At 35.6% G+C, this 15203-nt stretch overlaps 1 protein-coding gene across 1 annotated transcript in view; it reads right to left on the bottom strand.

Annotated features, from left to right (window-relative positions):
- KCNH7 (potassium voltage-gated channel subfamily H member 7) overlaps window positions 1-15203 on the bottom strand; it is a 391952-nt gene that overhangs the window by 24135 nt on the left and 352614 nt on the right. The window contains exons 9-11 of the mRNA XM_016197612.2: window positions 7452-7704; window positions 4964-5169; window positions 1510-1609 (exon numbers count right to left, since the gene is read on the bottom strand). Of these exons, the coding sequence (XP_016053098.1) occupies window positions 1510-1609; window positions 4964-5169; window positions 7452-7704 (559 nt within the window). The remainder of the gene's footprint in view (window positions 1-1509; window positions 1610-4963; window positions 5170-7451; window positions 7705-15203) is intronic.

Raw genomic sequence — 15203 nt, 5'->3', positions numbered from 1 at the left:
ATGAAGATGGAAAGAAGTAAACCAAAAGGATCTAGTTGATGACTGAATTGAGATGTACTGGAGGTAGCAATAATAAGACTTGTTGCCAGAGTTGCTGGAGAGGTTGAGAGAAGGTTAGAGCCTAGATAGATATGTGGTTTGTGCAGTTGATTGGATGGTGGTGCCATTTAGAGACATGGCAACTGATAGGGAGACAGGTTTCCAGGGGGATATCATGAGTTCAGTTTAGGAAATCTTGAGTTTGGTCGTGTTTGAGATTTCAAGTTGATGGTTTAATAGGCAGTTGGATATATGAGATTGAAGTTTAGGTGGTCTGGGATTAAGAAGGAAATATGGCCCTGCCAGGCATGGCTCAGTGGGGGGTGTGCAGGAGGCAACCGATCAATGACAACTCTCTTGTCATTGATGTTTCTCTCTCTCTCCCTCTGCTTTCCTCTCTCTGAAACCAATGAAGATATATTTTTTAAAAAGGAAGTAAATATGCACATTTCTTATGTGAGAATATAATAAAACTGTGGGCACAAATAAGATCACCCAGGGAAAGAGTATGATACAGAATAAGAGAAAAGGCCCTAGAACCCTGCCTTGAAAAACTTTAATAACTAATGTACAAGTTTAGAAGATAATAATCCTGTGATTATCTTCAGGGAATTAGTGAGAGTAGGAGGAAAACAGGATGAGTGCAGTGCCACAGATGCCAAGAGAAAAATATTCAGGATGAAGAAGGGAATTGGTTCACAGTGATTCTGCTGAGAGGCCAAATAAGGTGAAGACTAGAATTTTTGTTGGATCAGCATGAGGCAAGCATGGAGGCTTCTTCAGGAGAGCCTTCTCCCATCTGCCCAGGCACAATTAGATGTACCCTCATTTGACTTCCCACTGAGATGTGCTTAATCTGGTTGCAGCACCTGCTATTTATATTTGAAAAGATAGAGGGTGTGTTATGTCTCTTCCTAGGGAGGGAAAGGGCTGTTTTATACTATTTGTTTCTCAGAAATAGAGTAGCTTTTTAAAAATGTGAAATGTAATATAACTTGCTGTATATGTGAGTAAAACATAAAGAAAAGTTAAAAGGACAGAAAAACCTAGAGGGGAAAAGGAGTGGCAAGTGCCTCAGAGAATCCCACCTCATGCATGCCATGCATACTTGTGAGGACTGAGCACTCAGCCTGCAAGGGAGTCTTGCCTCCAGAACACTTGGCTCAGAACTCTGAGGCATAGTTATTCAATTGTTATTAGTTGGCCTCTTTTTAAAAAAAAAAAAAAATCAATCTCCTCTATTTCTCTATCAGTGATGTCCTTATAGATATCAGATGGCTTTGTTGAATGACATCGCTGAGAGCTTTCAATCAGGAACCATATTATTAGCCACTGAAAAAAAGCAAAGGATTACCTTCCTAAAACCTGAATAAAGTTTCCCCTTAAAGTCAGAAATATAATGAGTAATTAAGTAAGAAGAACTAATAACCACATACTCTACATTTAAACTTTATAAATAGAGTGAATTACCTGTCTCTCCTTCACTATCAAAGGACAATTTCCTTCTTCGTAATTTACAGTTGTCTCCTTCAGAGTCATTCATGGACTGTGATCGTAGTAAGAGATCAGCCTTTGTTAATAGAACATGAAGATAAAAATGGGAGTTTATTCCATTTTAACATAATACATTATCAGTAAACCCTTTACTATTTCATATGATTCCAACCACTGTGAGACTTAATTATTAGATTGTAGGCAAATGGCTACAATGCTTTGCTTAATGGTTGTCTCTGAATTATAATCATGTTCTTTCATGTGGAATGTACTTTGTATAACTTGGTCAAATTAAAATAAAAATAATAAAAAATTAAAAAAAACTTTGCAAAATGCATATTACTTCAGAGGAAAAAAAAAGTGAACCCATCATAATTAGGTATGATATTTAAATTACATGGTAATGATTGGAAGGTGGTACATTTACTCAGCAGTAAAAAAATAGAAATCTTACCCTTTGTGAGAGCACGGGTGGACCTGCAGAGTATTACGCTAAGTGAAATAAGCCCATCAGAGAAAGAGAAGTATCACACAATCTCACTCATATGTGGAATTTAATGAACAAAATAAGCCAACAAACAAAGTAGAAACAGACTCATAGATACAGAGAGCAGACCGACAGCTGTCAGAGGGGAGGAAGATTGGAGGGCTGGGTGAAAAAGGTGAAGGGGCTAAGAATAAAAGAAAGCAAATAAAAAACTCATAGACACAGGTAACAGCATGGTGATCACCAGAGAAGAGGTTGGGGTCAGGAGGAGAGGGTAGAGGGGGATAAATGGTGATAGAAGGAGACTTGACTTGGGTGGTGGACACACACTATAATATACAGATATATTATAGAACTGTATACCTGAAACCTAAATAATTTTATTAACCAATGTCACCCCAATAAATCCAATAAAAAACACACACACAAGAAAAAGAAAATAAGTTTCACAACAATAAATGTAAGTTTGAATTCAATAAACCCTACGCTTTGAACCCTTGATTATTTCCTCCAGTTCTTTCTCTCCCAACCTTCTTGTTCACTCTGTAAAATATCAGACTTGTAAATAAAAATGGAAACTCTCACATAAATAAAATGAATGAAACCTATTGTTTTATTTATTTGATTGCTGCCTAAACTTTTTATGTAAAGAAGTTATGTGTAATAGATACTTGCTGTTTTCAAGGCAAAATCAGAATATGTTTTAGTAGCATTAAACTGGGATTTGATAAAATGCTGAAGTAAAACTATTAAAAAGACATATGCTATTGATAATTTGAACCTCTTGCCACCTAAATATTTTTCAGTTTTAGTGTTTTGAAAAGAATTAGATGAACTGAGCTGGTGCTTCATGTACCTTAGTGACCTTAAAAGTCAAACTAAAAAGTTTTTGCCCAGCATAAGAAATCAACAAAATGAAAAGACAACCCACTGAATAAGACAACTTATTCACCAATGATACATTCTCTAAGGGGTTAATATTCAAAATTTATAAAGAGCTCATACAACTCAACACCAAAAAAACAAACAATCTGATTAAAAAATGGGCAAAAGACCCGAAAAGACATTTCTCCAAAGAAAACATACCAATAGCTAATAGACATGAAATGATGCTAATGTCACTAATTGTTAGAGAAATGCAAATTAAAACCACAATGAGATATCACCTTGCAATTTTTAGAATGGCTGCCATCAATAAGTCAATAAACAACAAATGACAAATGATGAGAATGTGAAGAAAATGGAACCCTCCTGTACTGCTGGTGGTATTGCCAATTGGTATAGCTACTATAGAACACAGAGGTTCCTCAAAAGACTAAAAATAGAAATACCTTATGACCCAGAAATTACACTTCTGGGTATATTTTCTAAGAAATCCAAAACACTAATTTGAAAAGATATGTACCCCTATGTTTACTGCAGCATTAATTACAACAGTCAAGACATGGAAGCAACCCAAGTGCCCATCAACAGACAAATGGAAAAAGAAATGGTGGTACATATATACAACGGAATATTACTTGGTCATAAAAAGAATGAAATTTTACTATTTGCGACAACATGGATGGACTTAGACAGTATTAAGCTAAGTGAAATAAGTCAGAGAAAGACAAATACCATATGATTTTACTTACATGCTGACTCTAAAGAACAAAATAAAAAAATAGAGCAGAAACAAACTCATAGATACAAGAACAAACTGAGGGCTACTAGATGGGAAGAGGGCTGGGTAGTCCAGTGAAAAAGGGGAAGGGATTAAGAAGTACAGTGTAGTTACAGGGATATAACGTACAGCACAGGGAATATCGTCAATTATATTATAATAACTATGTGTGATGCCAGGTTGGTACTAGAATTATTGGGGGGATCACTTTGTAAATTGTATAATTGTCTAATCATTACACTGTACACCTGAAACTAATATAAAATAATACTAAATGTCAACTGTAATTAAAAAATAAAATAAAATAAAAAATTAAAGTTTATTTTTATCTTTACCTCTCTCACAGTACCTGGAAATGACTGTAACTCCAGGAAGAGTTAAATTTATCACCTTTTACCTCCCTATTGACTTGAGGATCTTTATTTCCAGACAGTACATAGTTAACATTAAAATACATCGGCAAGTTTCAAAAGCCCAACATTTTATTTCTGACCAAAAAGTACTTACAATTGGAGTTGGGATAACAAGATTTTTTGGGGGGAAGAGAATGGAGGAATAACTGGTAATAAATTGTGGGCTGCAACATAAATTTTATATTCTTAAAATAGTGGTAGATCATAAGGATGTATTTTCATAGTGGAGGAAAATGAAGGATATAAGGGCTACACTCTCAGAACTCATCCTCGGGTAAATTATACGTAGAATCACTTAAAATATTTTTATTAGACTGTATGCTTTTCATTCTGCAGCACTAATTTTGATTCAGGTAGAAGCCTTATTAATTTTTACTTCTCTGATTTGGAAATCGTGTTAAATATGGACCTAAACTTGAGTAAGTTTAATTTTTTCATTATTATTAAAAAGACGTTGCTAACCAATATATCATGTATATAATAGCTGCAAGAGTATTTTAACCTCTGTGTAAGATAAACTTATTTAGGGAATTTTCAATACTTTAGAGTCACCCATTTCTTACAAGTAGTTGGCACACCCGATATAAGCCAAGGCTATTTTAAATCAAGTGTGTCACCTAAGAGTTCCTCAAAGGTCAAATTTAACTGACCTACTTAAAGTTATTTAATATATATGAAAATAATTAGACTGAATTTACTCCCTATAATTTAGACATTTCAATATTAAATTGGATTTTGCTTCCAAATTTTCAGAATTGGTAAACTTTTGTTACAATATTTTGCTTGACTTTTCAGGGGTATTTGGGCAATTTAAGAATAAAATAAAATGTCAAAAGTACAAGGAATAAGCAAACAGTTAACATCTACCTTTGCACTCTCATGCCTTAGGTTGAAAGTCAACTCTAGATTTGTGAGAAAGTGATCAGAAAACTCGGGATACATATCCAAAACCTCTAACAAGTCTTCTCTCTGGATCTTATGCAAATCACAGTATGTGAGAGCTCTTACATCTGCGTTAGACTTTCCAGGTTTGGCATAAAGATGAACCATTTCTCCAAATATATCGTTTTTTCCTTCAAAAAAAAAAAAAAAGAAAGAAAAGGAATTAAAGGGATGCAAATTTAATGTTTTTGTTGTTGTTATTTTTCTAAAAGTAGTAAGACTAATCTCTGAACTAAAGGTTTCAAATGTAAAACCCCATGGCCAACAGACTCTTCGGCAGCAAAATACCTCATACTAATTACCCCAGTTACATTTGTTTGCTGGGTGGAATTTGCCTTTTAGTGCACTTCTCCTAGTATAAACCCTATTATTTTCTTGTTTTGATTATTTGGCTAAACAACTGGAATGCAGCACATATGGCTTTAGTCTGCTATGCCCCACATTGCTTAAAAAAAAAAAATTCCTTGCCACATAGTAGGTGTGGTGTAATTTTGTTAACCCAGGAATATCAAAAAGGCTGTGTGAGTCAGACTGGTGAACTTTCTATCTCAGGATGGCCTCTGCAGGAGATGCTAAGCATGGGGTTATGGTGGAACACTTGCAAGACTGAGAGGACTAGGGGTATAATTTGAATATACTGTTTTCTTCAGTAACCACTTTTGGATTTGCCTTTAATGAATTTGTCCAATTGTTTAACAAATCTAGTTATGTTTTCTCAACATATATAGTCATGCTTGTTTACCACATGGCCTTCATTCTACAAGTGTGTCCTTGCATTCTTGCCAAACCTGGAGTTATTTCAGTGTCTGGCTTCGGGAGGGCTTTTCCTACCCCCTCTGCCGGGCCACATGCCACCGGCTTTTCCAGGTACTGTTGAGTGGTGAGGATGACAATGAAAGCAGCAACAACAAATGCTCACTGAGGACTAAGAAGGTGCCAGGCACTGTGTCAAATGCTTAGGTGCATTATTTCATTTAATACCCCAAATAACCTAATAAAAAATTACTAATTATTATCTAAATTTTATGCATATGGAAAGAGGATTAATGAGTTACACTTATTAGGTCACGATGACCTAATTAGTTGGGTAAAGGGAGGAGAGAGTAACCATGATTAAATCCCATGCATGCTGACTCCAGTCTAAATCTTTACATTCCTCTTATGTTTAAATTCCCCCCAATATTTTCCCTGAATGCCATGGCCACTTAGATTTGTCTCTGAATGTAAAGACACTTAAAAATTGTACCTGTGAAATAGGTACTAAATAACTATTGATAGATTATTGGTTATATAACTTTTAAAGATCCCCAATGGCAATGAAAAATAATACTTACATATACCCTGAAGCTTCTCTTCATATTTAGAAAAAACTCTCTGGACCTGTTAATTTTATTTTTGTTAGACAAGTTCACATATACCCAACCATGGAAACTATCAAAGACTTTGAAACAATAAAGTTCGAACTAGTCAAAAAACGACTGTAATGTTCTCATCTTAAATATGAATTTAATGGGGAGGAACCAGATACTATATCTTTATAATAAAATTGGATATTAGAGCAAATATATTAACTTTAAATAAATGCTTAGCTTTTAAAAACTAGAATTAATAATCATAATTAGTGAGGATTTCAGGTGTGGATTTGGAGGCAGAAAAAGAGAATCTTTTCACATTCTTCACAGCTTTCATACTTCAGTGTAGTTATTGTCAAAGAAAATCCTGGACCTAGATTCAGCTCAGGCTTGGTATTTTAATCAGCTTACATGACTGTGAGTGAGCACACAGTCAGCCAGTCAGTGTGGACACCTTAACTAAGTTCACCCTGGCTCAATTTATGTTTGAAGGGACAGAGTGGACAGATGAGTCTCTTTGGCACCCAAACCAGTTTATTACTAATTATTATCTCCTCACCACAAGTTCATGGCTCTCTATCCCCTAGATAACGACTCACATGAGTCCGTTTGATGGTATGGAGCAGGTCAAAGTGCATGGTAATAGATGAAATTCATCAAAACATAACCCAGTTCATGACAGGGCATTGGCACATGCTTACAATATGTACATTTTATTTACGGTGTTAAGGGATCGAGCATGAATCCAAAATCCTCTAAGATGAAAAGAAAAATACTGACTGCTTTCATATATTGGGCCTCAAATGCTTAAGCAGCTGCCAAGGACAGGGGAGCGTCACAGAAACGTTTACACATCAGAGAAAAAGTGAGAGTCAAGAAAACAGATTTTTCTGAGAGGTTAATTTGATTTGAATTGAATTGAAATAAAGCCTTAAAATTACTCATCAGTCTTAAATTGTACTCATAAAGGAACAGATCTGTCATTTTTTTCTATCATTTTAAACTATGCCTTGCACCAGCTTGTAACTGGATTTGTCACCATCCAGTTCTAAAACACTCACCCAGAATAGCTACTACAATGTCATCTTTGAGGATTTCAATGGAGCCTCTGGACAAGAAATAAAGTGCCGTGAGGACATCCCCACAGTGAACCAGAGTGTCTCCCGGAGGTGCATGGGTGGTCTTGAACTTCATTGCCAAAGCTCTCAGGCAACCTTTACTTGCCCCCCGAAAGGCTTTGCAGTTTTGTAGCAAAGTCTGGTTTAGATGTAGGCAAATGTCAGCTTGTAAACATTCTGGAAAACCCTTGAGGACCTGAAGAAAAAAAGTAAAGAGTTTCATACTACAGCGTACAGGACACCTCCACCTGAAATAAAGTATATTTCTTGCTCACAGAACCGCAGGTGTGGTAATTGTCACACGGGAGTTATTACAATACTTCTACCTCGCCTACCTTAAGGAATACTTGGTTTGCTAAACAGGTTAAAATTTTAACTCAAATACTTGTTCTCTAAATTAACCGCAGGCATTCAGACTCAACACGAATGCTGTCTCATAAAAATGTAATGCTTGCAACGTCTCACACTGCTTCTCATTCCCTGCCTCACGCTTTTTAACATCATGCTGTGCACAGATATAATACATTGTGACAGTTAATAAGACATAATTAATGAAAAGCAGTACATTTAGAAAGACAGCTTTTTGAAGGAATCTCAAGTCAATTTAGATTGCTATCTCTGGTATATGTGTCTTAGTTATAATTAGTAAAAATAACGATCCTGAAAAAGCCATTGTATTTTTAACAGTGGTATACCAGAGAGTGCTCTTAATAGCACTCAGAACATTTTTGTTTCATACACATGTTATTAGTACTAAATATCGTGATAAGCACTGAAAATACAGAAAGAGAAGGGAAACAGCAAATGCACTTTAAAAGTGTAGTTTAGTTGTTAAAATTGGAAATTGTGCCAGAATTTACAATGCGTGCATAAAGCTTCTAACAGTGTTACTATTTTGACAGCCTGCTCAGTGACTACTTTAAAACTTGTAGAAAAGATTAAATAATAGCTTGTGACAACTGCTCCTCAATTTAAACTGAATAAAATTTTTATGCTATTTTATAGAATTCCCAGTATTCAGTGGGAAAAGACACTCAACTCTTGCTTCTCTGTATGTGTTTAGCTATTTGGGGTGTCATAAATAGATTTTAATTCTCATGTTGACTGTCAGTAAAAAGAGATTCACTTAAATATGCATTGGGGTAAGAGGGAGGAGGCATTATATTGTGCTTAATAATGCAATTTTAGGATTTCCTACCTTTTGGGGTCAACATTGCTATTGCTGTCCAATATAGTTAAAAGTAATCATCAATTATTTGTACAGATAATTCAAATATAGGTGACCCGTAGAGAAACTTCAAATTAGTTTGTATTTGAATTATTACAATTATTATTACTTTAAATATTAAAGCAGCCACAGGGATCTGAAACACAACAACCACTATTCCCAACCTTGTCTCCTTCATTGTAGAGTCACCCACAGAAATGGGTCAAAGGTGTTTTAGATGAAAACCCACAGAATATGAGTTCTGGTCACGAATTTGCCACACGTTGATGCTTGTACAAGTCACTTCATCCATCTGTGTTTCTTTGCCAGAGAATAAGAGTCTTTGCAATACTGAAATTTGTAATAAGTTATCAATAGCGTGTCAATTGTCAGACGCTGCTCACTCAGCTCTGCACAGCTGTAGGAACTCAGGCTTTTATGCTGAAGCTTCTGTGTTACCTGGATCAGACCCAAGATAAATGACCCCTCCTCTGTCTAAGTTCCTGGGGACTCATAGGAAATCTCTTCCCTTAACTGTAGCTTTCAGGCTTTGTCTGCATGATTGGACTCCTAACAGATTTTCTACTTGGACAGAAGACCTTTTCGAAATGTAACTTGCCTGGTTTCGCTCATTTCTGCCTTGGGGGGCTGGAGGCTCTTTTCCTACTGTTTGTTGGGACCCAACAACCCAGCTTCTCTCATGGAACCAACCCTCTAGGTCGCTGATCCCCTCTACCTGTTGAAACTATTACATTGGATTCTTTGGCAAGTGATGCTAGACGAGTTAAATTAGACTTGGACACTGTTTTCCAAAACAGGGCCACTTTATTTGGGGCTTTATAGTAGGAAAAAAACCCAGTCCACTGGCCTCTCTGCATATGATTTCTTTTCCTCCCTGAAGCCCACTGTTGTGGTCTCAGCATAACTCTCAGGTGTCCCCATGTGGATAAAAATGTGAAAAGCAGTACACCAAGTAACAAATGTGATATGTTTATTTTTTTCTCTTAAGCTTTAGCTATAATAAAGTACAAAAAGGCATTTTATATTTCACATAAATAGGGGAGATATTGCTGCCATTATAGTATTGGAATGAGACTGCTGAGCTTGAAGCTGCTATCTGGGCCACTTTTCTGAAATTTCTCAGTTATACTTTCTGAGTACGGCCTGGATTAAGGAAAAACTGTGCATGTGTGTATGCATGCTGAGCTGGAAGATGCAGATGAGCTAGAGATAAGGGAGATACATCTCTCTGAGTGTGTTTTATGAGCTATGGAATGAATCAGATAGGCATAAGCTGAAGTCCTAGTTTCATCACTTACTATTTGTGGCTTTGGTCAAATCAATTTACTTTTTCTGAGACTGTATCTTCCACTATACAACTAATAATATCTACTTGACAGGGTTATGCTCACAATTAAATGAAATAATGTATGTAAATCAACTCGTGCCTTGTAAATGTTCAATAAATATTTCATCCCTCCCTCCCTCCCTCCCTCCCTCCCTCCCTCCCTCCCTCCCTCCCTCCCTCCCTCCCTCCCTCCCTCCCTCCCTCCCTGTCATAAATATTTATTGTTGCTGAAGTACTGGTATGTTCTCTTTAGCTCAAAACTGAGAGATATGACACCCAGAGTGTTATTTTATTTGGTCTCTGGTGAATAAGAAATTACCCACTAAGTTTTGTGCTCCATCACCTCAACAGAATTTAAGAATTATTTTTCCTCTCATCTTTCTAACTTTTGTTCCCTGTTTCTGATTGTGTTAAATATTTTTATTTAGGTTTTCACTGTGAGTTGTTTTACATCTTTTTTGGAAGTAGGCAGTTACTGAAATCAATTTACAAGTATATTCTTGGAATTCCAGTATTCTTAGAATCACTTACAAATGCATAAAGGAAACTTGGGAAAGTTTTTCAACAGCATTCTCTTCTCAAGCATCCTTTTTAAATGTTGCCATCTCTCAAGTCATTCTATTAGATGTGATACTTGATGGAAAGAATGACCTCAAGTTGGAGGTACCATAGAATTCCATGGAGAAGTCTTTGTTTGCATGGGAGGAAGATTCACAGATCTTGGCATGACAGACTTGTCTAGATTAAATAATTTTCCTGTGGTATTAATCCTTACCTGGCTTTCTAAAGTCAGTTACATAGATCACTCAAGTAAAACTCAATAGAAGTTAGAATTCTGTAATTAAATCTCTTACTAGCCCAGAACTTTGGATGTCCCAAGTAAGTTAGCAGCTTTGGAATCTGGTTTATGCCTAAGAAAAGGTACTTTCAAAAGCAGAGTTAAAAGAGATGGAGTGGAGGGTGATGGAATAGAGGAAGAACACTGAAAAGAATGGGAAGGAAAGGATATTTATCTAAGGCACACTCTATTCCATTGGTCCCAATTGTGTGGCTTTTCTTCCTTCCTACTCATTGTACATTTTTTTGGTGAGGTTTAGTTCCTCTGTTAAATTACCTGACTTGGAACTTCCTCAAACAACACTAAAATATTAACATTTTGCATGCCAAGCAGAGCTAGCTGCAAAGATAGCTATGACAAGTACAAACCAGGACACAAGCTGGTTTAGTGACTGTTATAATCATTTCCACTCTGTCTACGCAACCTTCTTGTCTGTCATCTTCTGAAACTCTGAGGGTACAGAGCACCTTTCACTGTGCATTTCACTCCGTCTTTTATTGACGGAGTCTGAGTTCAAAGACCATGGAGCATTATCTGGAATCAGTTTCATGGCCTGCACTTGGAAAAGTAGTCCTCGGTCCTTTAGTGAATATTTGTTATCTACTATATACCAGGCACTATGCTAGGCATGGGAGCTCAGCAATGAATAAAACATGCTCTGAAAATATATATTCCCTTAAGCCTTTCTCTAAATGCCCAGATTAAAATAAAATTTATAGGTTTAACCAAAAGTTTCCACACTTGGCTTTTCATGATAAATTTGGATATTTGCAATGTCTGTTTATAATACTAATGGTGGTTTAAATGCACCCTTGAGGTAACAATTAATTTAAGGTGAGTGAAAAGCTCCAATTTCACTTTCCTGCTATTGATTGTCATGTGGGCAGATTTTTAAAACTCCCTGAAGTTTCAGAAATTTTTTTTCCAGGCTGATAAAAAACCACTTCTTTATTATGATATAGGTCACTTGAATATTTTATAAATGCGAGATTAATTTCTCTTCACTTTAATTTATGTAGATAAAACTCTTTAAGACTCTCAAATTATGTAAGATTAATGAGACATTTGTTCTTTTAAGGGAGTATGAAATGCTTTCTGTGATTGTTAAATCAGCTGCATAGCTTAAGACCCAAGGTTTAAGAACATTCAAACAAGAATTACCCAACAACTACAAAGCAAGAAAACACTATTAAATCTAAGTAAAACTCTGCAGAAATCACACAGAGAGCAAAAATGGGAATAATTAACTATTCTTTAGCAAGCATGTAGCAAACATGATCAAACATTAATTCAGAAGTCTTTAACTTTATGTTAAACTTCTCTCAAATGTACATATGCTGAAATGCATATAATGTGATAAATACTATAATATTGTTAACATTTGCAATTGTGTAGTATGTGAATTAGAATTTTCTCTAAAACTGGGCAATAAATATAAAATTTAGAAGTAAATGGATGCTGAAGTTAATGTGGGCATGGCAACGTATGATTTGATATATGTGTGCTCATCAAAATGACATTATTATTAATTTTTTTAAGTAAATCTTTAAATTTAAATATATTTTTATACTAATAAAACAATTATACCACCTATTTTATGTAATGGAGCTTAATTGAAAAAGAAGCTTGGCCCAGGTCTATGGTAGATTATAATTAGAGAAATGTGTCTTAGGTTTCAGTTAGTGGAGTCAGAATAGAAGACTATAATAATTAATGGTTTTTCTCTGTTTTGATGTGACACTATTATGTCACCCTTCAAGGTGGGGCCTGCTTTCTATTAAATTTTACTCTGGGGGTAGTTTTTTATAATCAATTCTCAATTAATTTTGTCTTTTTACTGTAACTATATATCTTGTGGGTGAGAAAGGTGACTTACAGTCTCAAACCCACGATTCTATTCTGCAACTCGTTTAGGGTTTCCTTTTGTTCCGATGAGATTAGTCTCCATGCTCCTGGCTCCACCTCCAAGTGATTAAAGAAAGGCAATATTTGCGGGAGAGAAACTTATTTCCTTATTCAAATTTTACCTGGTGGCTGATATAAGAATGTCCAAATGCAATTAAATATTCATAATAGAAAGTGGGGCAAAAGTAGGCTTACAGTTTTGATTACATGAAACACGAAGTTTATTCTTGTATTATTTATTAATTATTGTATTATTTTCCACACAAACACCTGTAAAAGAACTGTTGCCCAAGCCTGTATATTGACATTTATAAACTTTATTATTCCTGCCTCAAATTTAAAACACAGGACTCAATGGCTGCGGTCTTTTTGCCTGGATTGCAAAACACTCTCTATGGCGCTTACACTTTCTAAGATCTGTTGGAAGAGAGTGAACCAAGACTCCCTCTAGACTCCTTCCATAGTGTTTTAAACCATTGCATTTGCTGTGAAAAAGAAATATAATGTATTCTATTAGATACTTAACAGATAACCTTTGTCCAGATAGTACTGGAAAGTTAATCTGTGTTGTAATGAACGGCTTCTGATCTGTTTCACAGGGTGCAGCTATACCGGGGAGAATTCCCAGAGGCAGCCTCAAAAGGCACTTTGAGAAAGACAGTCTGAGTGTGGCAAATGGTTCTCTCAAACAGCAAATTAATCATATAAACAACTTTGATAATTGTGATAACTAACATTGGAAAGTTTTCTCGACAAATTCTCTGGGTCATTAAATACACTTAAATGTTGACAAATAAGGATTAATCAAAACACAAATTAAAACTCCCTATGAAGAATTAAACTTCTAGCATGATTATCAAGTAGATTATGCAAGTAATATATTAGATCTTCAGTCTCCTCATATAAAATATTAAGTCTACAGGCTTAATATTTTATGGCATTTTTCTAATTCTTGTGGAATCATTGTCTGATATGCGGGCATTCAGCATTTGATAAATCTTAAGCACTTATAAGATGCTAAACCTTGCTTTTTGTTGTTTCTAAAAGATAATGCCCTTCCTTAATGGAATCTATACTAATTTTAAGGTCATCCCAGAACATATTATTTCTATGTTTATGGTTTATTATTAAGAAATGGGAAACACATATCTTTCATATTCCCTTAGTGATTACATGTTTAATATTTCATGTTTAACTGCTGATCATGATAAGTGGATTCTTTTGGTAGTTTTAAAAATACAAATATACATAACCCTCATCTAAAGTTCAAACTGTTTTGTCATCTACTTTCTTATTTTATTTTCATGTGGCTGATGAATATAAAGGAACATTTTATTTTCTTTTTTGTATGAGGCCCTCCTGTCTGGCCAGATTGTTGGCAAAGCAGACTATTGTGGAACCCACGACTAAGTACATTTATACGCCTTGAGAAAAATTAACTTATTTTCTGCATGTAACTTTGCAATGTATATTATATGATTACATAACTTAGGGAGACAAACATAAGCAGAAGAAAAACTTGCCATACGTAGACATGGAAAATATCATAAAATCTGAACCAGTCTGGTATAAGTAAGGGTTTCTAAACAGTGAAAGACTCTCCCTTCCTGCATCTTCCCCTTCCCTCTCCCACAGCTCCTGCCCCCATTTACAGCCTCACTGTGAGATGTTCCTTTGTTTCAAAAGGACACTTAAACTTTAACCTGACCCAAATTAAGTCAGGGACAAGAATGAGTTGGAGTGTGGGCGGTGACATGTAGGCAGAGGGGACTTACTCCTTTTATATACAGGTCCTTGTTACCCAGACTCTGGAGTCCTTCTGCTAATTCAGCAAATGAGGTCTCAGGGGAAAGCATGAAACTCACCAGGATTTCTAAAGGTTATAGGAGGGATCTGCATCCTGAGGAAATTTCAGGACTTTGCCCTTAACCCTCTAATTGTTTGAGAAAGGAAGTGAAGAGAGGGATGAACATATATAACTATAGTGGGGTCTCTTGAATGCTTTGCAAATGTTTCTTCTTAAATAGATTAATTGTAGATGACCTGAGCTTCCTTGAAAAGTAAGGAACAGGAAGCAAGGAGGTGCCATCTGCAAGGTAATGAAAAGAATAATTTAAGTATCACCTTGTACTTGATATACCATCTTAAACTTGAATCTACTTTTATGTTTCAGAAACATTGCACATGTATAATGTTTTAGAATAAAATGTTTTGATTCATTTATCAACTTTAAGGAATATAGAGTGGAGAGTAGCCCACTTTTCAAATGTGAAAGCTGAAATGTAAATGCACGAAAGACTTTTATTGCTGGAAGAACTAAGACTCCAAACTTAGTCCAGGATTCCTTCAAGTTTTGAGAGTTGCCGTAGCTATCCATAAAACTGGATTTCTAAAGTT

The sequence above is a fragment of the Miniopterus natalensis genome, chromosome 8, assembly GCF_054644295.1.
Source record: "Miniopterus natalensis isolate mMinNat1 chromosome 8, mMinNat1.hap1, whole genome shotgun sequence".
Lineage (NCBI taxonomy): Eukaryota > Metazoa > Chordata > Mammalia > Chiroptera > Miniopteridae > Miniopterus > Miniopterus natalensis.
This window is presented reverse-complemented; position numbering and strand designations above follow the sequence as displayed.